This window comes from Mastigoproctus giganteus, chromosome 6 (genome assembly GCF_048544385.1).
Source record: "Mastigoproctus giganteus isolate SK-2022 chromosome 6, ASM4854438v1, whole genome shotgun sequence".
Lineage (NCBI taxonomy): Eukaryota > Metazoa > Arthropoda > Arachnida > Uropygi > Thelyphonidae > Mastigoproctus > Mastigoproctus giganteus.
Window position 1 is genome coordinate 89,343,779 of NC_143580.1, and position 19,169 is coordinate 89,362,947.

General features: G+C 36.2%; 1 protein-coding gene across 1 annotated transcript in view; it reads left to right on the top strand.

Moving 5' to 3' along the window:
• LOC150084458 (cell adhesion molecule Dscam1-like) overlaps nt 1-19,169 on the top strand; it is a 435,843-nt gene that overhangs the window by 145,567 nt on the left and 271,107 nt on the right. Inside the window, exon 3 of the mRNA XM_090376242.1 lies at nt 4,412-4,573. Within this exon, the coding sequence (XP_090232368.1) occupies nt 4,412-4,573 (162 nt within the window). The remainder of the gene's footprint in view (nt 1-4,411; nt 4,574-19,169) is intronic.

A 19,169-nucleotide genomic window follows, 5' to 3' on the forward strand; every position in this document is an offset into this window, starting at 1 on the left:
CACATCAAATTTTGCCCGACCTTTTAGGCTCTCTAGAAATAGTTCTTTCAGAGTAAAACCACACGCAGCGCTTTCTAAATGCAATTTTACTTAAACCGATAACTCCAACTTAGCGATAACTCCAACCTTTATTTTAGGTCCTCGTCACCGAAATCCCAGGAAAGTAAGTGGCAGGACCTGCCAGAGTATAATTAGTCTCTTGGTACACCCGGCCGGCGTCCCCGTCGCTAGGTATGGTAACGCCGGGTCCCACTTGGGGCCCGGCGGCCAATAGGCCGGATGAACAATGGGCACAACAAACTACATACCACATGACCCATACATTATTTTTAAACCTCTGGCATAGACAGGGTACTGTCACTCGATACAAAGAACATACGGGGAGATGGGAGAAATCCCCGGAGCCGTCAGACCCTTAACATACTTATGGCTTATGCTGCACCAGACAAAAAAAAAAAAAAAAAAATCCGAACAAAACAATGATAAAAACAAAAAATAATAAATAAAAAACTAAATAATAATAATTAATAAATAAATAAAAAAAATAAAATAAAATATAAATAAAAAGGAAATTAAACCTATCATCCTATGCGCTTCCCTTACCCGAAAGTACTATCCCATGACCTTTGAATTTCCCCAAACTGTCGGGTCTCTACCACCCATGAAGGCAACTTATTCCAGTAATTTATAACTCGCTGACTAAAATTAAACTTCCTGCAGTCCAATCTAAACATTTCCCCCCGTAACTTGAATTTATGTCCCCTAGTTCTAGCATCATTTATAATCTTGAAAATTTTGTCCTCATTCATTTTGCTGATGCCTCTCAGAGCCTTAAACACCTCAATCAAATCTCCTCTAAGGTGTCTAGTTTCCAAACTCTGCAACCCACATATTCGAAGTCTTTCTTCATAAGGACGCCCTTTTGCCGATCTCACCAGGCGAGTCACCCTTCTTTGCACCCTTTCAAGAAGCTCGATGTCTTTCTTTAGGTGCGGTCTCCATACTTGAACACAGTATTCCAAGTGTGGTCTAACATAAGCCTTATATAATGGGATTATCACGTCCCTATCTCTACTTGCAAAAGTTCGATAGATCATCCATAGGACACCATGGGCCTTCCTTGCAACCTGTTTACAATGCTCAGAGAATTTCATCTCTGACCGTATCGTAACACCCAAGTCCCTTTCCTCCAGTACTGGGTTAGTTGAACTCCACCAAGTGAATAAGTTTTTTTGGGATTACTGTTTCCCAGGTGTAATACCTTACACTTTGTTATATTAAAGCACAGCTGCCATTTTTCTGACCATTCTTGAAGTCTATCTAGGTCTCTCTGAAGAAGCTCAGCTTGACAGTGATCATTAACTACTCTACCAATTTTAACATCATCTGCAAATTTAGACATCATGCCCTCTATCCCTTCATCAATGTCGTTTATGAAAATTAAAAACAACAGTGGTCCTAATACTGATCCTCGGGGAACCCCACTTCTTACATCAACCCAATCTGAGGAATAGCCATTTATCACAACCCTCTGCCTCCTGCCCTGAAGCCATCCTTATGTCCATCTAAGGATTTTCCCAGTGATTCCAACCTGTTCCAGCTTATAAAGCAACCGCTCATGTGGGACTGAGTCAAAAGCTTTGCTGAAATCTAAATAAACAATGTCAAAATTATTCCCTAAATCCAGCTCGTGAGTGACCCTTTCGAAATAGCGAACCAGATTTGTTAAACATGATTTACCCTTTACAAAACCATGCTGAGTATCCTTGAGAATTTCAATTCGATCCAAATGATCCTGAATTCCACCCTTGTTGATTGCCTCCATGATTTTCCCTACTACTGAAGTCAGACTGACAGGTCGATAATTTCCAACTTCACTTTTAGAGCCACCCTTATGTATGGGAGATACATTTGCACTTTTCCAATCCAAGGGAATCTCCCAAGAGTCTAGTGATGCTCGCATAATTAGCCTCAATGGTTCAATGCACTCGCTTGCCGCCTCTCTTAAGATTATAGGGTATATTCCATCAACTCCAGGAGCCTTACTGGTCTGTACGCTCGAAAGTGTTTTCATTAATCATTAATTATTCTGAATTTACAACGGTTGATTCTATTAAAATGACTCGGGATTGTAGAACGACCTCAACAGAGGCACTACAAGTATTAACAGGTTGTATCCCCCCTTGACCTCCACCAAGCGGCCTTCACATTCCATCAGAAAGAATAAAGAAACTGAATTCCTGCGGATAAAAACTGTCGATGCAAATCCGAAAGAAGAACTCCAGCGTACTTGAGAGGAACTTGTTTCCCTCTGGCTAATCTGTTGGGATGATTCCACCAAAGGCAGTACTACCAAGCTATTTCTACCTAGTGTCTCCTACCTCAACAAACAAAGACTTGACTGGTTCTTCCCTAATTTACACGCTACCTTTCTTCTGACAGGACATGGGTCATACAAAAAGCGACTTCAGGACTTTGGGCTTGTAAACAATGCCCATTGTGTTTGTGGAAAACTGGCACCACGTAATGCACTCGTGTAACATTTACCTGGACCTACGTAATCAACTGTTACTGGATACAAATTTAACCACACTCAGTCCGGAGAGCAACCTGTTAAAATCAAAAGAAGCGTTTTTAGCAGGTATGCCTCAGCAGTCTTCAAAAGGCGTTGGTATCATCTCTCCACGTCTGATCCCACAACATAGACATCCACACCAGACGTTCCTGAAACCGCTATGAGATCTCCTCGTACATGCTCTTCTCTCATCACCGGCCACTATCAGAACTGAATGAAAACCTAACTGTAAATCTTCCACGTTGGAATGACGGCACTGAACTGATATATATCAAACTCAGACACTTCCCGTTGCACCTACCCAACTTTGTAGAACGTCCTTGTTCTGCAAGCTGTCTTCCTTTCCCTTGCCTTCGGTGGGCTTCCAGACCAGAGCTGATTCCTACATTTCCCTTCCCACCTCTTCTTTCCGCTGGAGAATGCCTTCTTTCCTCATACTCCTCCTTTTGCTTATTTTGACTCCACCACTTCTACTATCTTCCCCCACTCTCTTCTTTGTTTTTTTTTTTTTTTTTTTTGTCTCTGTCCAGAAAGCTCAGGTGACCCTGGCAGAGATCAGCCAGAGTATCAAGGCAGCCTGGCTCACCTCCCAGTGGTGGTGGCGGGCAACGTATGGTTCAACTAGGGGGCCCTGCGTCCAAGTAGCTAGAGACACAGCAGCAAAACATAACATAATACATACACATGTACTGCATAAACCAGACATTACACTTTTTTCTGGCTTATGCATTAGTTCTGCATTCCATCACAGAGTACATACGGCGCAGATGTGGGAAACCACAGGTGGCACCTAACTCTAAATACTATGCCACTACAAGGCGTCATTGCGCCACCCTCAGAGCATTGTATCCAGGTTTCGAGCCATATCTAAACAAAGAAAATCTGAAGCGGGGACAGAGAAGACCACTAAGCATTATTTCTATGAGAAGGGCATAGAAGATGTGGTCTGCCGAGTTTAGAAACTAGACACTTTGGGTGGGGGAATTTTATTCAGGTGCATAAGTTCTTCAGGGTGATTATTAAAAACAAATGAGAGATATTCTTACTGTTGAGTGAGACAAGAACCAATGGGCATAAATATAAAATAAAAGAGAATAACGGTAGACTTGAGCTTATGCAGGCAGAGTATTATGAACGTTGAAATGAGTTGTCTGGAAGGGTGGTAGGAATGGAGAATTTGAAAATTTTAAAGGAAAAATTGGACGATGGGTACTTTTTGACTATGGCCACAGCACGAAAGAGCTTTTTTTGTAGATGCATAATTAAGTTAACTACCTTTCCTCATTTTATACAAAATGGCATATTTTTATCAGCAATAACATCCAGAACTATATTATCATTTATATCACCTTGTATTAAAATATAAATTTTTCTCTTTTAATTTACAGCAGAATATGGATAATTGTACTTTACTGCGCATGCCAATGTTATTTCAAAGCAAAAAACAAACCAGTTTTTGTAAGATACGCACAAACTGCTGGAGAAAGTTTCGATCTCAGACCACTATTCAGTCTATCACGAGTTACCCAACACCAAAAGGTACAATTTGAGAAACGTGCTCTAATGCTCTCTGTCTACCACACCTTTCTTGGATAGGAAGTTTATACATCATATGTGAACCGTAATTTATGTACAACTTATAGTTATGTAATATTATTTCATGAATTTTAACTTGGTGTTATAGTTTCTTTCTATTATGTGATAATACGACGCACAGCAATTGTTACACAGGCTCTATGTATAGAACTGTAACATGTATATGACAACCTGATAATATGTCGACCATTTAAAATCAAGCTAATTTAGCGAACTAATGGACCTATTTTGGATTTCCAGTGGTTCAAAGGAAATATAAAGTTCAGGTTTATGACGAATTCGTGGTGAAAGGAAATACCGCTGTGCTGCGCTGTCACGTGCCGACCTTTGTTCGAGATTATGTCAGTTTTGTTTCATGGAAACGAGAAGATGGAGTTACAATTACTTCCACTGTACTAAGAGGTAAGATTTGTGTTGTTTTTGTGATATATTAACAAGAGTTTATATATTCAAAACGATACTTCTATGGCGCTGATTTTTCCTGTCTACATGATTTTTGAGACCGTTCCTTGGGAAGGGTCGGAGGAGTATGTAAATTGTACAGTAAATTTACCAAACAACACAAAACGGAAGCATTAGATCTTGTTTTGAGCTATCCTCTGCAGAACACAATTTCTGTAGGATAAGATAGGCGAACATGCTTTCGTCCCTCTGTACTTCTTAAAATGGCCATTATATGAGATATTTGAAGCAGTCTCCACACTCATAACCGTTCCACTTGATAGCTCAGTAAATCCAAATGTGACAAAACAGAGGTATTGGTGTAAATTTCGATCCCAACTTAAGTTTGACAGTCAAATTAATCTGCGCTCTCTAAATCAAGCCAACTGCATTGGACAGTCTGTCAAAATCTTATTATGTAACGGATGCAAAAACTACCTATGACATCACTAAACCGTCGTGTACCCTACCGTTTTGTATGGCCCTGAAATGTGGACTCCTGCTGTTTGTTTTCTTCTAAAATCTATCTTCGCCAGTGACAAAACTCACAAGCATAGCCTTCCTTCCCAACAGAGGAATACCAGAATAGTTACTCTTCTTCAAGTGCCATTTGAAGGCTGAAGATTTGCGACAGATTTCTACCTGGCCCGATACTTCTCATAAAAAAGAAAAATCCCTATATCTGGATGTCTCCAGAAATTTGAGTCGTTGGCAATTACAGGCAATCACTGGGCGAATTGGCTCAGCCGTTGTTTCGTCCCTGATATCTGCTTTTCAAATGATGTATCACCTGCCATCTGAGGCATAGGAAAGCACTTCTGGAGCACTGATGAACTCTCTTGCATGCGAAGTGTTGCGGAACAGGATGCTACTACATGCAGGATCAAAAAAACGTGCTGACCTCTGAGCTTGTAAATATTTTCTTCTCGAGGATTTTGGAAATCTGTTTCTCCTGTTCATCTCAGAACTTGTGTATTTCCAACTTTATTTATGTATGTTTATTGAACTTATCACATATTTCATGTGTTATTCTTATTTGTACTTCATGCACATTTAAGTTATGTCAAGGTTCTGGGTATAAAAAAAAAAAAAAGGGGATTCTAGAACACTTTTACAAACATAGAAAAATGCTCTATAAAACGCCTTCATTTTCCTAAAGTAAATTACAAAAATTGAAAATAATAAAATATAGAAGTTACTGGGTCCTATTCCTTTCCATTGCATGCCCACAGACACATACCTGATAAAACAAATTCTCTTATCACAATTTTCTATCACACCTACCTATTTTGAATCAAATCAAGTCATGGAAAAAAAAAATCTTAGGATTAATGTTGTTATAATTACACGACGTATAGAGAGTTCTAATCTGTTGTAATAAATCAATTGATAAAAACAATATAAAAAATGTTATCTGAGTACAACTAGCATTCAATCAGCCAGTGTGAACTAACAGCCTACTGGGAATGCTTTTTGTACTACTACGTAAGAATATTCAATTAATATTCATTGTGCAAATTAATGAATATTTGAATACTTCATGAAAAATTGTATTAAAATAGTCTCTTCTAATAGTCCCTTTGTGTAGGAGTCATCTCTAGTAATATTTATTTTTATATGCTAAATTTTAAATAATATTACCTTAACAGTTTATCATCTGCACTTGTCAATAATGTTTTCTTCGTTCCTCAGTATGATAATCAAAACTTTTTTTTGAATTATGATTTTACAATTATTTCTGCTTGCAGTTATAACCTCCATCCCTATTCCAAATTGTACAAGGTACGAAATTCATTTAACAGAGAATTGTACTCTCTTTTTTTTTTTTGAAAACCACAAACACGAGAGGTATTAGAACCTATAGTACTTAGTACCGTGCTTGGGTTGGAGGTTGAGAAAAGAAAAATGTATTTGGTGACATTGGACTTGAACTTCTGTAGACTGTAATTTTCAGGAAATACGTATGAAGGAAGATTGTTTTAGAAAATGGCAGTTGAATGAATAAACGAGGAAGATGAAAAGTTGGTTCTGTGAGTTTGAAGTTAGACAGTAAATGGAGGTTTGGCGGCACGTGTTCGGACTGTTTTGAAAGAGAGAGCGGGAATTATAGAAGACAATTCAGAAGAACAGTGCCCATGGAAGTATCTGTAGAAGAGGCATGCAGCAGAAACAGTACGTCTACGAGACAGCGAGTGGAGAGACTGTTAGATATGAATCATTAATTAATCTAACTGCCCTCTTCTGAATGGAATCAAGAAGCCTGGAGAGGTTTTGGGGGCTTGTTTTTTTATTTGGTTTTTTAGGAGCATTAGCAACGATGGCCATATTGCTCCGGGATATGCAGTGATCATTCCCTGACCTTTACGCATCCTCCGCATTTGGTGGTGACGGGCTCGAATTCCGGTCTAATCAAGAAGCGCGTGCTACGCACTGCTGCTCCTTCCCACCTGGCTACGGAGATGCCACGTTTTGGGGATACTGCCTAAGATGTGGGAACAGTGTTCCACGGTAGGGCGGATTTGCCATTTGTACGGAGTGAACAGCTGTTTGGAAGAAAAGTAATACCGAGAGCGAAAGAGAAAACGAAGTTTTTTAGATGCAAAGGAAGCAGTATTTGTAATGTACTTGTGCCAAGAGATATTAGAAGTCAGGGTAATCCCCAAAAGAGAGATCACTTTGCCTAGAAATCGGAGTGTCACCAAAGATAAGCATAGGAGCAGAAGAATCCTTTGCGAGATATAAGACAAGACTGAGTTTTAGAAGGACTGAAATCAACTAAGTTGTTTTTGTCCCACTGGAGAATTACCTGGAGATCGGCATTTAAGGAATTGTTAGCGGGTATCCGAGAAGGTGAAGCTGATTGAGCAGAGCAAGGTTTCTCAAAACAGAAAGTGGAATGTAATGTGCTACCATCGGCAAAACTATGGATAGGATTTCCAGTCAATGGAAGAAGTTCATTAATATACAAGAGGAAAAGAGTGGGGGAAAGAACTGAACTTTAGGGGACACCAGCATTATGCAAAAGATAGACAGAGAGGCATCTACCATCACCTTCAGTGAGCGACCAGAGAGAAAACTGGATAACCAATTACAAAAAACAGTTGGCAAACCATAAGATGGAAGCTTGTTTAGGAGACCTTTATGCCAAACACGATCAAAAGCCTTTGCGATGTGAAGAGCAACTACTTGTGTTTCACCAAACTTTTCCATTGAATTAGTCCATAAATGGGTAACATAAGCCAGAATATCACCAGTGGATCGACACTGACGGAATCCATACTGGCGATCATTGATCAGACGGAAGGTTTCTATGTAGTTTAAGAGTTGGCGGTTAATCTATTATAAGTTGTTTTAATTTTTCGTCTGAATAAAAATATGTTAAACACATATCACCACATATATTTTTCTTTGTCATTATTTACCTGTGAACATGGTAATCGTGACATTTTTATCCAACAATTATGATCTTTAATAGAATTGTTAGTAAAAACATGTTTCTTTCTACAGAATATATTCATGTTCTTATCGAATTTATTTTCGATTATCAATAAATGGCAAATTGAATTATTATTTTGGTAAAGATAAACATTAATAGAAATAATGTTTTGCTTTTCGAACTTAGGATAATATCTAATATCTAATGAAACATAAAAATTAATATTTTTTAAATTTAATTCATTTTCATATTTTTATAATTTGCTATTCTTTGAGGATTTCTTGCTACAGCAGCCAATACACACATCTTGATATCTCACATTAACAAGATGTGTGTATTGGCTGCTGTACACACTTCTTGATATCTCACATTAACAAGATGTGTGTATTGGCTGCTGTACACACTTCTTGATATCTCACATTAACATTTTTTTTTTACTTTTAATAGTTTGAGGTAAATCAATATAATAACTTCCTCATAAAGATTATATATATTAATATATAAATATTCAACAGTACATATAACCTAGCCAGATTGATGAAATGTTACTTGCATCATTTTCTTTAGCATTTCATTCAAAATTAAATTATAATAATCATCTAAGTTAGTTCCTGGTAAAATTTACCATTTTTACCTTGAAATGGATATATATATATATATATATATTACATTCATCTTGTTTACAAATTTGAAATATTAACTTTAAAACTGATTTGCTGTGAAATCATTTTTTTTTTTTTAAACTTTATAAGAGATTGAATTCACCTATTGAATTTCTAATAAGTTTTTAATCTACCCTCATAAGCTGATTCTATTTTCTCGAAATTTTATAAAGCTTCAGTTAAAATTATTAACTGAAACTTTATGAAAAGATAATTCTAACTAATAAAAATAAATAAATATATTAAAACGGGAGACTTTTTAGCAGTTTTTACTTAAGCCTACATTATTTTCTTAAAAAATTTAATTTTAATTTTTCGATTTTTTTTAGTTTATTTTAAGAAAATGAACCAATTTAAGGAAAAATTGGGTTTTTTTTGTATTTGTAAAAGTGGAAAACTGTGCTAGAATAACCATTTTCTATATTACTCCTGGTCCATATTATTGTATTATATATAGTTGATAGTCATATTGTAAATCTTAGGTAAACAATACAGAACAAAGATTTTCTTCTTCTTCCTTTGTATTCGGGAGAGTTGTTTTTCCTTTTAACCTGTAATTAATAAAAGCTGGGGAAAGCCCGAAGACGAATGGCCCAGTTGACTAATTTTGTAACTTTAAAATATTGCAATGAATATTTTATAAAACCCATTCAACTTTGTATGTTTTAATCCCCAAAAAAGTTTACATATATAGAAAATAAAATTCTTATGCTAGTAATGGAGATTTGTTAGCAGTTTAGGAATTGACTACAGAATCACGTGGTCACCATCCGCAAATTTGCAGTAGCTGTAGATAAAAAAAAAAAGAAAACCTTACTTGCGAGTGGTCAAAGACGCCCGCCCCACAAATTATTTCTTGTTCTTTTTTACCACTTAACTTTTAATTTATTGAATAATTTAGTTTAAGTTAATATACACAGTGATCAGTGAATTACGACCACCTACATAATATACTTCGTAGGTCCTACTTTTGTTCTCAGTGCAGCAGCTATTCGACGTGGCATTGAACGATTCAACCAGATGTCGGAAGCTTTCGGGACGTGTGGCCAACCAAGCAGAGTGTAATCAATGCAAGTATGGAGGTCATTGGCGTATCCAGACGCTTGACATGCCTTTCCATAGTGCCCCACAAGTGCTCTATGGGATTGATATCTGGGGACGTTCGGAGGCCAGTCGATATGCTGGAAGTGAGAAATGTGTTCCTCAAACCATTCCCGCACATCAAGTGCCCGATGACTCGGAGAATTGTCATCGTAAAAGACACCACGGCCATTCGGGAAAAAGTGTAACGTAGCGGGGTGTACACAGTCAGCAAGCAGTTTACGATAGCGGAGACACTGATGCGTTGTTCCACATGCACCAGGGGTAAAAGTTACTGCCAGTGAAACATGACCTACACCATACAAACGCCTCCACCGAGCTGCACATTTGATACCATGCATGTTGAATGAAGAGCCAGATGTTGTTGACGCCAAATTCGTACACGACCATCCATGGTGTAGAGTAAATAACGTGACTCATCCGACCAGCACACCTTCTTCCAGTCTTCTAACGTCCAACTTGCATGCTCTTTTCGCCAGGCGAGTCTTTTTCGCCCATGAACCTTGATCAGCAGACGATACCATAGGGGTCGTCTGCTGATATAGCCCATATGTGCGAGCGTGCGACGCATGGTCATGACACATATTGTTCCGGGTTGGCTCATGTCGTATTGGATAGTCAACTCAACAGTGCCTGTTCGCCTGTACGAGTCGTCGGACCCGGCGCTCACCTCTAACACCAACCTTTCGCTGACCTTTGCAGTTTTGCCGTCGGGTCGTTGTTTGACCATTTTGACGCCAGGCCTGGTACATTAACTACGGCGGCTCTCGAACACCCCATCCTTTCAGCAAATCAGGGCACCAGCTCGTCGAGCACCCACAATCTGTACTCTATCAAAGTCCGATAAATCCTTCCTTTTACCCATCACGCTCAGAATTTTACTACCTACTGAACCACTGACACCTTATCTATGCTACGTACGTCGACTAACTGAGCACTCTCGTACCTCACATGGTCAACGGGTCGCATTCAGTTTTCACAGGGGTGGTCATAATTCGGTGATCGCTCAGTGTATATTTGCACATAATTAATTATTACATTGTGTAATATAGATAAATTGATTTAATTTTTATTGTATATTCTAATTTTGTTTAATTTAATGTACAATTTTAATTTAATTAAATAAATATGACTGTTCCAGATCATTCCTTTTTAGACATTCAGACTTGACCATCAAAATATCCGAAGGTGTGAGTATAGTAAGTGCTCAAGCAAGAATCGATCAAATTCCGCTATAAATGTTTTGCACTGTTTTAAGAACAGTCGCTGAAATTAACCAATTTTATATGATAAACGAGTAGTATTTTGTTATGCAAGATTCAGGTTTAAGATAATATTTTAATATGCAAAAGTCGGGTTTACAAGTGATGAATAAAATAGGAATAGATATTGCAACTAAACGAACGAAAGAAGATTTAGCTGACATCAGGAGAAACACTTACTGCGGGCAACAGTAGAGGAGAATTTTGTTTGCTTCCTGTATGTATTTCAATCGTGTACACAATTCATTTATTTGATAAATGGTTAAAAGAACACTATTTTCCATAAATCACCTTGAAAATCGTTTAATTCCTGATGATCATATATCACACACAAATGAGAAACAGGTACTGAATTACATGCAGCTAAAAAATGACATTATAAACAGTTTTCTAATCTCTACCACTATGAAATACTTGTAGCTTCTGGGTAAATTATTTTAGGATTCTGAAGGGGAATTTTAAATCAGCCTTGCAATTGTTTTTATCTAGCAAAGAAAGAAAATTATCAGCATTATTTATATGAATATTTTCATATAGGCCTTATCCGGATGACATCTGAAAAGCTGCATCTGCATTTGCATAAGCTAAATGAATACACAAGTTGTTACGAAATCAAGTTCACTCAAAAATATTGGTGCATCCTGGGATCTCTTCCTTCCACCTGAATTTCACCCAGAAACTATAGCTGAGACCATCATGCTCTGCGTTAGAATTGCCCATGAATTCTAAGCATAACGGTACACCATGGGCTAGAAATACTTTTAACGAAAATTATCTCTACTTAAATTAATGTCAAGAAAATATTAATGGAAATAAGTTTTATCTGGACGTATAAAGGATGCATCTGTACCACACTGAGAAGAAAATGTCTGATAATGTTGAGTCAAATAAAAGGTAGGGGGAACCACAAAAAACCTTGATCTATCCTTACACGATTTGAATCAAACACAAGATGCCTCTTATGATATAAGGATTAAACTATATATGACTGCATGGAAAGAATTATACATAAAATACTGTATTTTGAAATAAAACTTAAAATGTAACTGAATATAGTGTATTTTGTTAAAAAAATTCTCGAGGAAGATTGTACAATCTTTAAAGATTGTAAAATCTTTAATGTTTAGAAGAGAAAATAAGGGGAAAAAACTAAATCAATAAGGAACTTAATTTAAATATTATATTTAAAAAATATATAAATGAAGTTTCTTAAATTTAATTTAAAAATATTTAAAATTTTACAACTGTACAAAAATGAAAATAAATCTGTGATATTTTGTAATGGCTTTCAACATCATAATATTACCTAAAATTCATTTTCATTATTATTTTTCATTTATATTAATGGGCATCTTTACTTAATATGAAAAGGTTAAAAGCGGGGTGTTCAGTATATGCGCAAAAGATACCCTTTGGCTATCTCAGGTTAATCCATAAGTTCATTTTAATTTTTAAATGAGTTCTTCATAAAAATTCTGCATTAGAAAATAACATACTACAGAACATATAGTTAAAATGTTAATTCGAAATTCGGCAGGACTCATTTTGCAAAGAGTAGAGCATCCATTCTTTACCCATTTTATCCAACTGCTTATCAACCATTTAGAGAGTCTGTATCCCGCTGAATATTAATTATGGTATGTTTAATCTAAAATGAATTAGCGAGTCTCAGGCGAAAGTCACTTTACATATCAGTTTTTCAGACGTTTTTATATGAAAATACAAACTGGTCTTAAAACATTTAGTAACAATGTACCAAATCTCCCATACTTTCAGGTACCATGGAGCTGACGAAAAATGGCTCAACCGAATATTCAAAATGAGAATGAAGTGAAATTATATGGAAAATTATATTATATATTATACTTCTTCGGAAAAAGTTTTAATGAGTCAAATTTTAATGTCGAGTTTTGTTGGGGTATTATTCAAAGGAAATAATCTTGATACCTAATTTAAGTTATCGCCTTATTATAATTAAGGCGATAACTTAAATTAGGTATCAATCGTTTTCTAGAATATTAATTTAGATGTTATTTTTGTGAGCAAACCGCAAAACAATACATACTCAAGGGTTCACAACAACTCTTCCTGAAGATTGAGGTAAATCCCTAAAAATGGGAACTGACAGGTGAAAACTCAACTTTGCGAATTGTTTCTACAACAGTAATCTTATTAATATCTGGGAAGGGTCCCCTGAGTTTTGTAGGATCATTCTAGAACATTCATCATCTGAAACTTGTAAACACTTGCGTGAAAATAGCGGATTTTCATAATCACTTGTGACACATTGGATGTTTTAGCTTTCATAGATTTATAAAAATAATGTCCTTTTTGCGTGGTTAAAGCAAATTCCACTCCATTGGTATTCATGAAGCTTTTAAAACTTTCATACATACCTCGATGAGTATATTTTCTACAAAAAAAAAAAACCCACTTCATACCACATCTCTTTAACAGTGATAAAAACCATCCAAGAGATTCGAGATTGTACATTATGCTTGATACAGTTTCCATTAATATATAATTTTCCCATCGCATTTCACTCTCTAAAATGTAAGATAAATTCGATTCCCCTGATTTACTGTTTCTATTTTTCCCAATCATGAAGCCATAAGAATATTCTCGTATGTTTTGAATTATTCGTTCCATTAATTAACTATTATTTAATTTAGAAAGCGGTTAGTTGAAAAGATAATTTCGCAATAAAAAAACGTTTTAATGGAGTTTTTAGAATACTCAATTAAAGAGATTATAAAAATATTACCATTTGAGAAACTGAACCCTTTTTGATTAACTGCATTTATTACAAAAAAAAAAAAAAAAAAACATTTTCTCTTTAGAACACGGATCCACATGCGAGTACCTACACTAATCTTATTTCTGGAAATGAAGACACATTCTGAAAATGTACACTGCATCAAAGCCTCATATCCTGAACACACTTGGCATCAGCATACCTGTCAATCTAAACATTGTCCTTTAAATTTACTCCATTTTATGCGCGTAAGTGCTGTCTGCAGTAGCGGAGGGAAATTAAGAGATCGAGCCTTAAAGTTGGTAAAAAAGCGCACGATCTACTGTTCACTGACGCGATGGAAAAATTGGCATTTATAAAAGAGCTACAGTGAGGTTGTAGACTCTTCTGGTCTGGGCAGTTCCGAATACAAATGGAATCGTATTTATTTAGCAGTCTAGATAACTGGATTTTGTAACGATAACCATATGTGACTACTTTACGTATAGTATCATAGCCAATATATTATGTAACTCACTCATTTAGAAGGATATTGCTGTTCACTTTATTAATTCAGGCACAATGCTTTACTGCAACATTGATAACTGAAACAGCAAAGTCACCATATAACACTAGAAAACACAGTGTGCTATGAAGATATATTTGCTTTCACGTGACTTAATTGTTTTATGCGCGTAAGTGCTGTCTGCAGTAGCGGAGGGAAATTAAGAGATCGAGCCTTAAAGTTGGTAAAAAAGCGCACGATCTACTGTTCACTGACGCGATGGAAAAATTGGCATTTATAAAAGAGCTACAGTGAGGTTGTAGACTCTTCTGGTCTGGGCAGTTCCGAATACAAATGGAATCGTATTTATTTAGCAGTCTAGATAACTGGATTTTGTAACGATAACCATATGTGACTACTTTACGTATAGTATCATAGCCAATATATTATGTAACTCACTCATTTAGAAGGATATTGCTGTTCACTTTATTAATTCAGGCACAATGCTTTACTGCAACATTGATAACTGAAACAGCAAAGTCACCATATAACACTAGAAAACACAGTGTGCTATGAAGATATATTTGCTTTCACGTGACTTAATTGTTCCAGGGCTCTATTGGGGAACCATTAAGTTACATATAAGCGTATACTCCTTAATTTGGCCAATGAACAGCTATCCGGAAAGCGCTTTGCTCACAGACCTTTGGGGAGCTGTTAAATTACTGGAAATTCGCACTTACTTCAATACACATACGATGGAAGCTGTTCAAATAGAGTGAAACAAAGCAGTTACGCAATTTATTACAACCTGTTTACAAAACTAGGGGAGGATTTCGCTAAAATAATACCGGTAGCTTAAATTTATGAAAAAAAAATCTGGTAAAATTATAACTTCATTACAGTTTTCCTGTTTGTTTTGGGAATTTTTCTTTCAACATCCTATTTTTCCGTCATATGCTGGTTTTCACTGTTTATCACCATTATGGTTATAATGGTGATGGGTTTTTACAAATCGATCTGCATGTTTTAGGGGCTAAAAAACCCGGAGATGCTGTATTACTTTATAAAGTGCTCTATAAAGAAATTAAAAAGAAAGATGAGCAACTTTCAAATAATGTTAAGCCGATTTCTATCTCCTTTGCAATCAATCTGCGTTTAAACATGGTTCGAAAACAATGCTTGATGTATCTGGATTATCCCAGCTTCTTGCTAAGTCAGTGCTCTAAAATATAGAGCTGCGGTTTAATAAAATTATATTTAAAAGAAACATTCACTGTAAGAGTAACTTCATGAATATGTAAGTATGCAGAGAGTCGCTTGAATTTTATAAAGAATTTTGTGGAAAGCCATAATTTTATCTGAATCCCTGTAAGCTACTTAGTGAGGAGTTCTGAAAATTGAATATATTTACGTCACTTCCCGTTAGATATGGAAGTCTCAGAGGGCGAAATGTCCATTAATCATTCTATCCATCTTGATTCATGGCAAGGTGAACTCACTCCCATCCATCAAATACGATCTATAACTGAATTGCTGACATCAATTTCTCATTGAATGAATCGATAACTCGTAAATAAAGCATTTCCCGAAGTATTAAAAATCCAATTCTGTAAGCTTTCCCTTTCTACTTGTATAGCTGTAATGTGTATTTAACTTATGAGAAGGTAGCTGAAGAACTCGATGCTACTGCGCTTTGTGCACAATAATGATGGTACACAAATTTGCCACTTATTCAGGGAGGATTGAGGTCATGTAGATAAGAAACTAATAGTTCTCTTGCTAATTTACATTACAGCATGTATTCTCACTTTTGAAGGAGAAAATGAATTTGAAAATTTGATATTCTTAATATGGGAAAGTGTAGCAAAAAGGGGTGTTGACTTAAAGTACTTCTAAAATAACATCGTTCACACCAGAATTTATTTGAAAAATAAATCGCAGCCAATTTCTTATCTACGGAATTTGTCTATATAACCCGAAAATTAAGTTTATTATAAATAAGGAAAACATCAAAATTCAAATTATTATTTTAGAGTAATCAAAGTTTGTCGCTTATATCCATATATGTGTCCGTAACTGTTTGCGTGTTTACTAGTAGATATGCACATCATGCCGGCAGAAAATTCTGGAATAACTCACAGTTCAAAGCCTACTTCCTCTTCCTGAAATGAATTAATCACCTACAGAAAGCGTCATGGCAATCCAAATAAGGCATTAGGTTTATTGATACTTTTATTAGCACACAGTATAAGAATTATTTAAAAAATTTCTGAACTTCTCCGATTAGAAGTTTAGAAAATGACATGATAGGGAATAGGATATTAATAATATAATTTCAGACAGCGAGGTATGTAAATTAGGATTCAGTTAAGTCTATCTAAATGTCAAGCTCTGAGAACATTTTTCAATATATAGTTCGTCTTGGAAGTGCTCTCCCCATATCTTTGTAAATTGTCTATTTCGTAATCCAATAAGTCGAAAGATTTCAGTGATATCTCACCCCTTAATAACAAAAATTCCACAGTAAAAAGCAATCTGCATATCCTGATCACCGGCAAACTCTGTCCACGAACTATTTTCTGTTTTCATGCACAAGAGATTTCCAATACGTCTAGATCCCATCTAGATCCCTTCCACGTCTCTTGACAGTGACGAGCAAGTCGAAATATCATTTCCTCACCGTCGTTGAGAAGAGAAGATGTTCAGATCGATTCCATTTCCCTCTCCCCTTCTAAGTTTCCAGTCACTTTCTCAAACACTTATTGAATATCTGGATGATTCAAGGGAAAATTTTGTTCCTATCACGACCACCATCTTCTACGATGCGTGATAATCCCTGAGAATGTGAGATAGCTAGAAAATGAAATCAACGAGAAATTGATTCGACCTGCACTGTTAGATACGTTCAGAGCGCCCCATTTCGCCTGCGCTTCGATATCAGTATCTTTTTTTTCCTTTTTTTTTTTTTTTCTTACTTCGTTACTCTTGTCTCTCCGAAGGCATCGTTCTTTCTTAAAACCATGAAATTGATTTTAGACACTGTCTGCTGCTCCCTCCCTCTCTCTGTTTCGTTCTCGATGTTTGTCTCTTTTTTCTCCGATGTCTTGTTTTGTTAACAAACTTTAATAACACAAAGTTTTCAAAGATTTCACCCGTCCTGCTCTCTAACACTATACCCGAATACGAGTTTTTCCTCGGGGTTTACTTACCGGGATATCGTATCTGTGTTCTCAAAACCACTTCTTTGACCTAGATTGTGATGAAAGTAGCTTCCAGGAAAAAAAAAATCATCCTTTTTAAAGCGAAATGTAGCAAATACTCGATGTACAGGAAATCCTGATGATCGAAAAATTCTTTTCACTTAGCTGAACCCGCAGATAATAGCTATAAGGGTAGTTTGCCTCGGGATAGAAGACGCTGCTTTAAAAGTTGAACATTTCATCTTGCCAATGATTATACAGGTTACTGCGTTCTTTGTGTCTCCTTTTATACTATTTTTTTACTACTTTTACTTGAGTGAAATTTATGGAAATCTTATTAATTTAAGCTTCTGAAAAATACTTGAAATCATTTAAAGCGACAGAGAGCCGACTATGGATATCTGGTTAGTTGTGTGCTAAGCGCCAAAGTAACTAAGGCTCTCAGGCAACGAGGGCTCTGTGTGTGTGTAATCATTTAGAGAGCACGCAAATCCAGAGAAACGGGAGAAATTTGTAAATAAGCACTTAGCTATCTTACTTAACAAATGTTAAATAACATATTTCGAAATCAAAGTCGAGCAATTTGACAATGCTGTGAGGAAAAAGGTCAAAAACTATTTTCTATTTACAATGGAACTCGAATTCGTGGGTTTTCCAAATAATGTGGAAGAGTAACGTTCATAGCCCACTAGTTTAGCCTCCGCGGCAGATGACAGTTATATTAACTCATGCTAGTTGAGGACTTCTGAGCAGGATCAAATAGGTAATCTTTGAAAGAAGGTCATACAATGTAATCATGTTCAAAGGGGTTTTCATAAAGCAACAATAAATATGAATTTTAAAATGTTTTTAGAAAACTGAAGACCATGAGAATAATCCAAACCGAACTGGAGAGTTCAAAATGAGAAGGGAGGACTTGGGTTATAATTCCTGTAACTGCCATCTTGTTTGAGGATGGTGGATTAAAATTTAAAAAATAATAATAAATAAAACTTATTTGGTAATCTAGAATTCCCTCAAGTATTTTAAATTTATTGATCGGCCTGAAAAGCAGGATATGTTGTCCAACAGTCTGAATGGTGGCCAATGGGAGGATGTTATTTGTTATTTGGTTTTTAGGAGCATTAGCAAATAAGGCCATATTGCTCCGGGAATATACGGTGGTCATTCCCTGACCTTTCCGCATCCTCCGTATTTGGTGGTTACGGGCTCGAACCCCGGTCGAATCAAGAAGCGTGTGCACCCACTGCTGCTCCTGCCCACCTGGCTACGGAGGCGCCCCAATGGGAATATAACGGATATAGGTGTCACGATAAAAAAAGAAAAAAAAAAAGACGACTTATGAGAATAAGTTGATCTCTTTTATATATTTTTTATTTATTGTTTTTGCAAAGCAAACTAACAGTTTTAATTATGAATACGTTCTTCTAAAAAACAAGCATTCACAGTAACTGTATTATAAGATTCTGAAATTAATAATAGTACATAATTTAGAATAAAGCTCACATCGGCCATATTATACAAATATGGTTTGCATTCAGGATGGCAGTATTTGAAGCTTTCGAATTCAGCGCGCTCTTTAGTTCGTTGTGCAGATAGTATGCCTTTCGAGGGAAACTAATCTATCTATTGATCTTACAGTGAAGGATCAAGC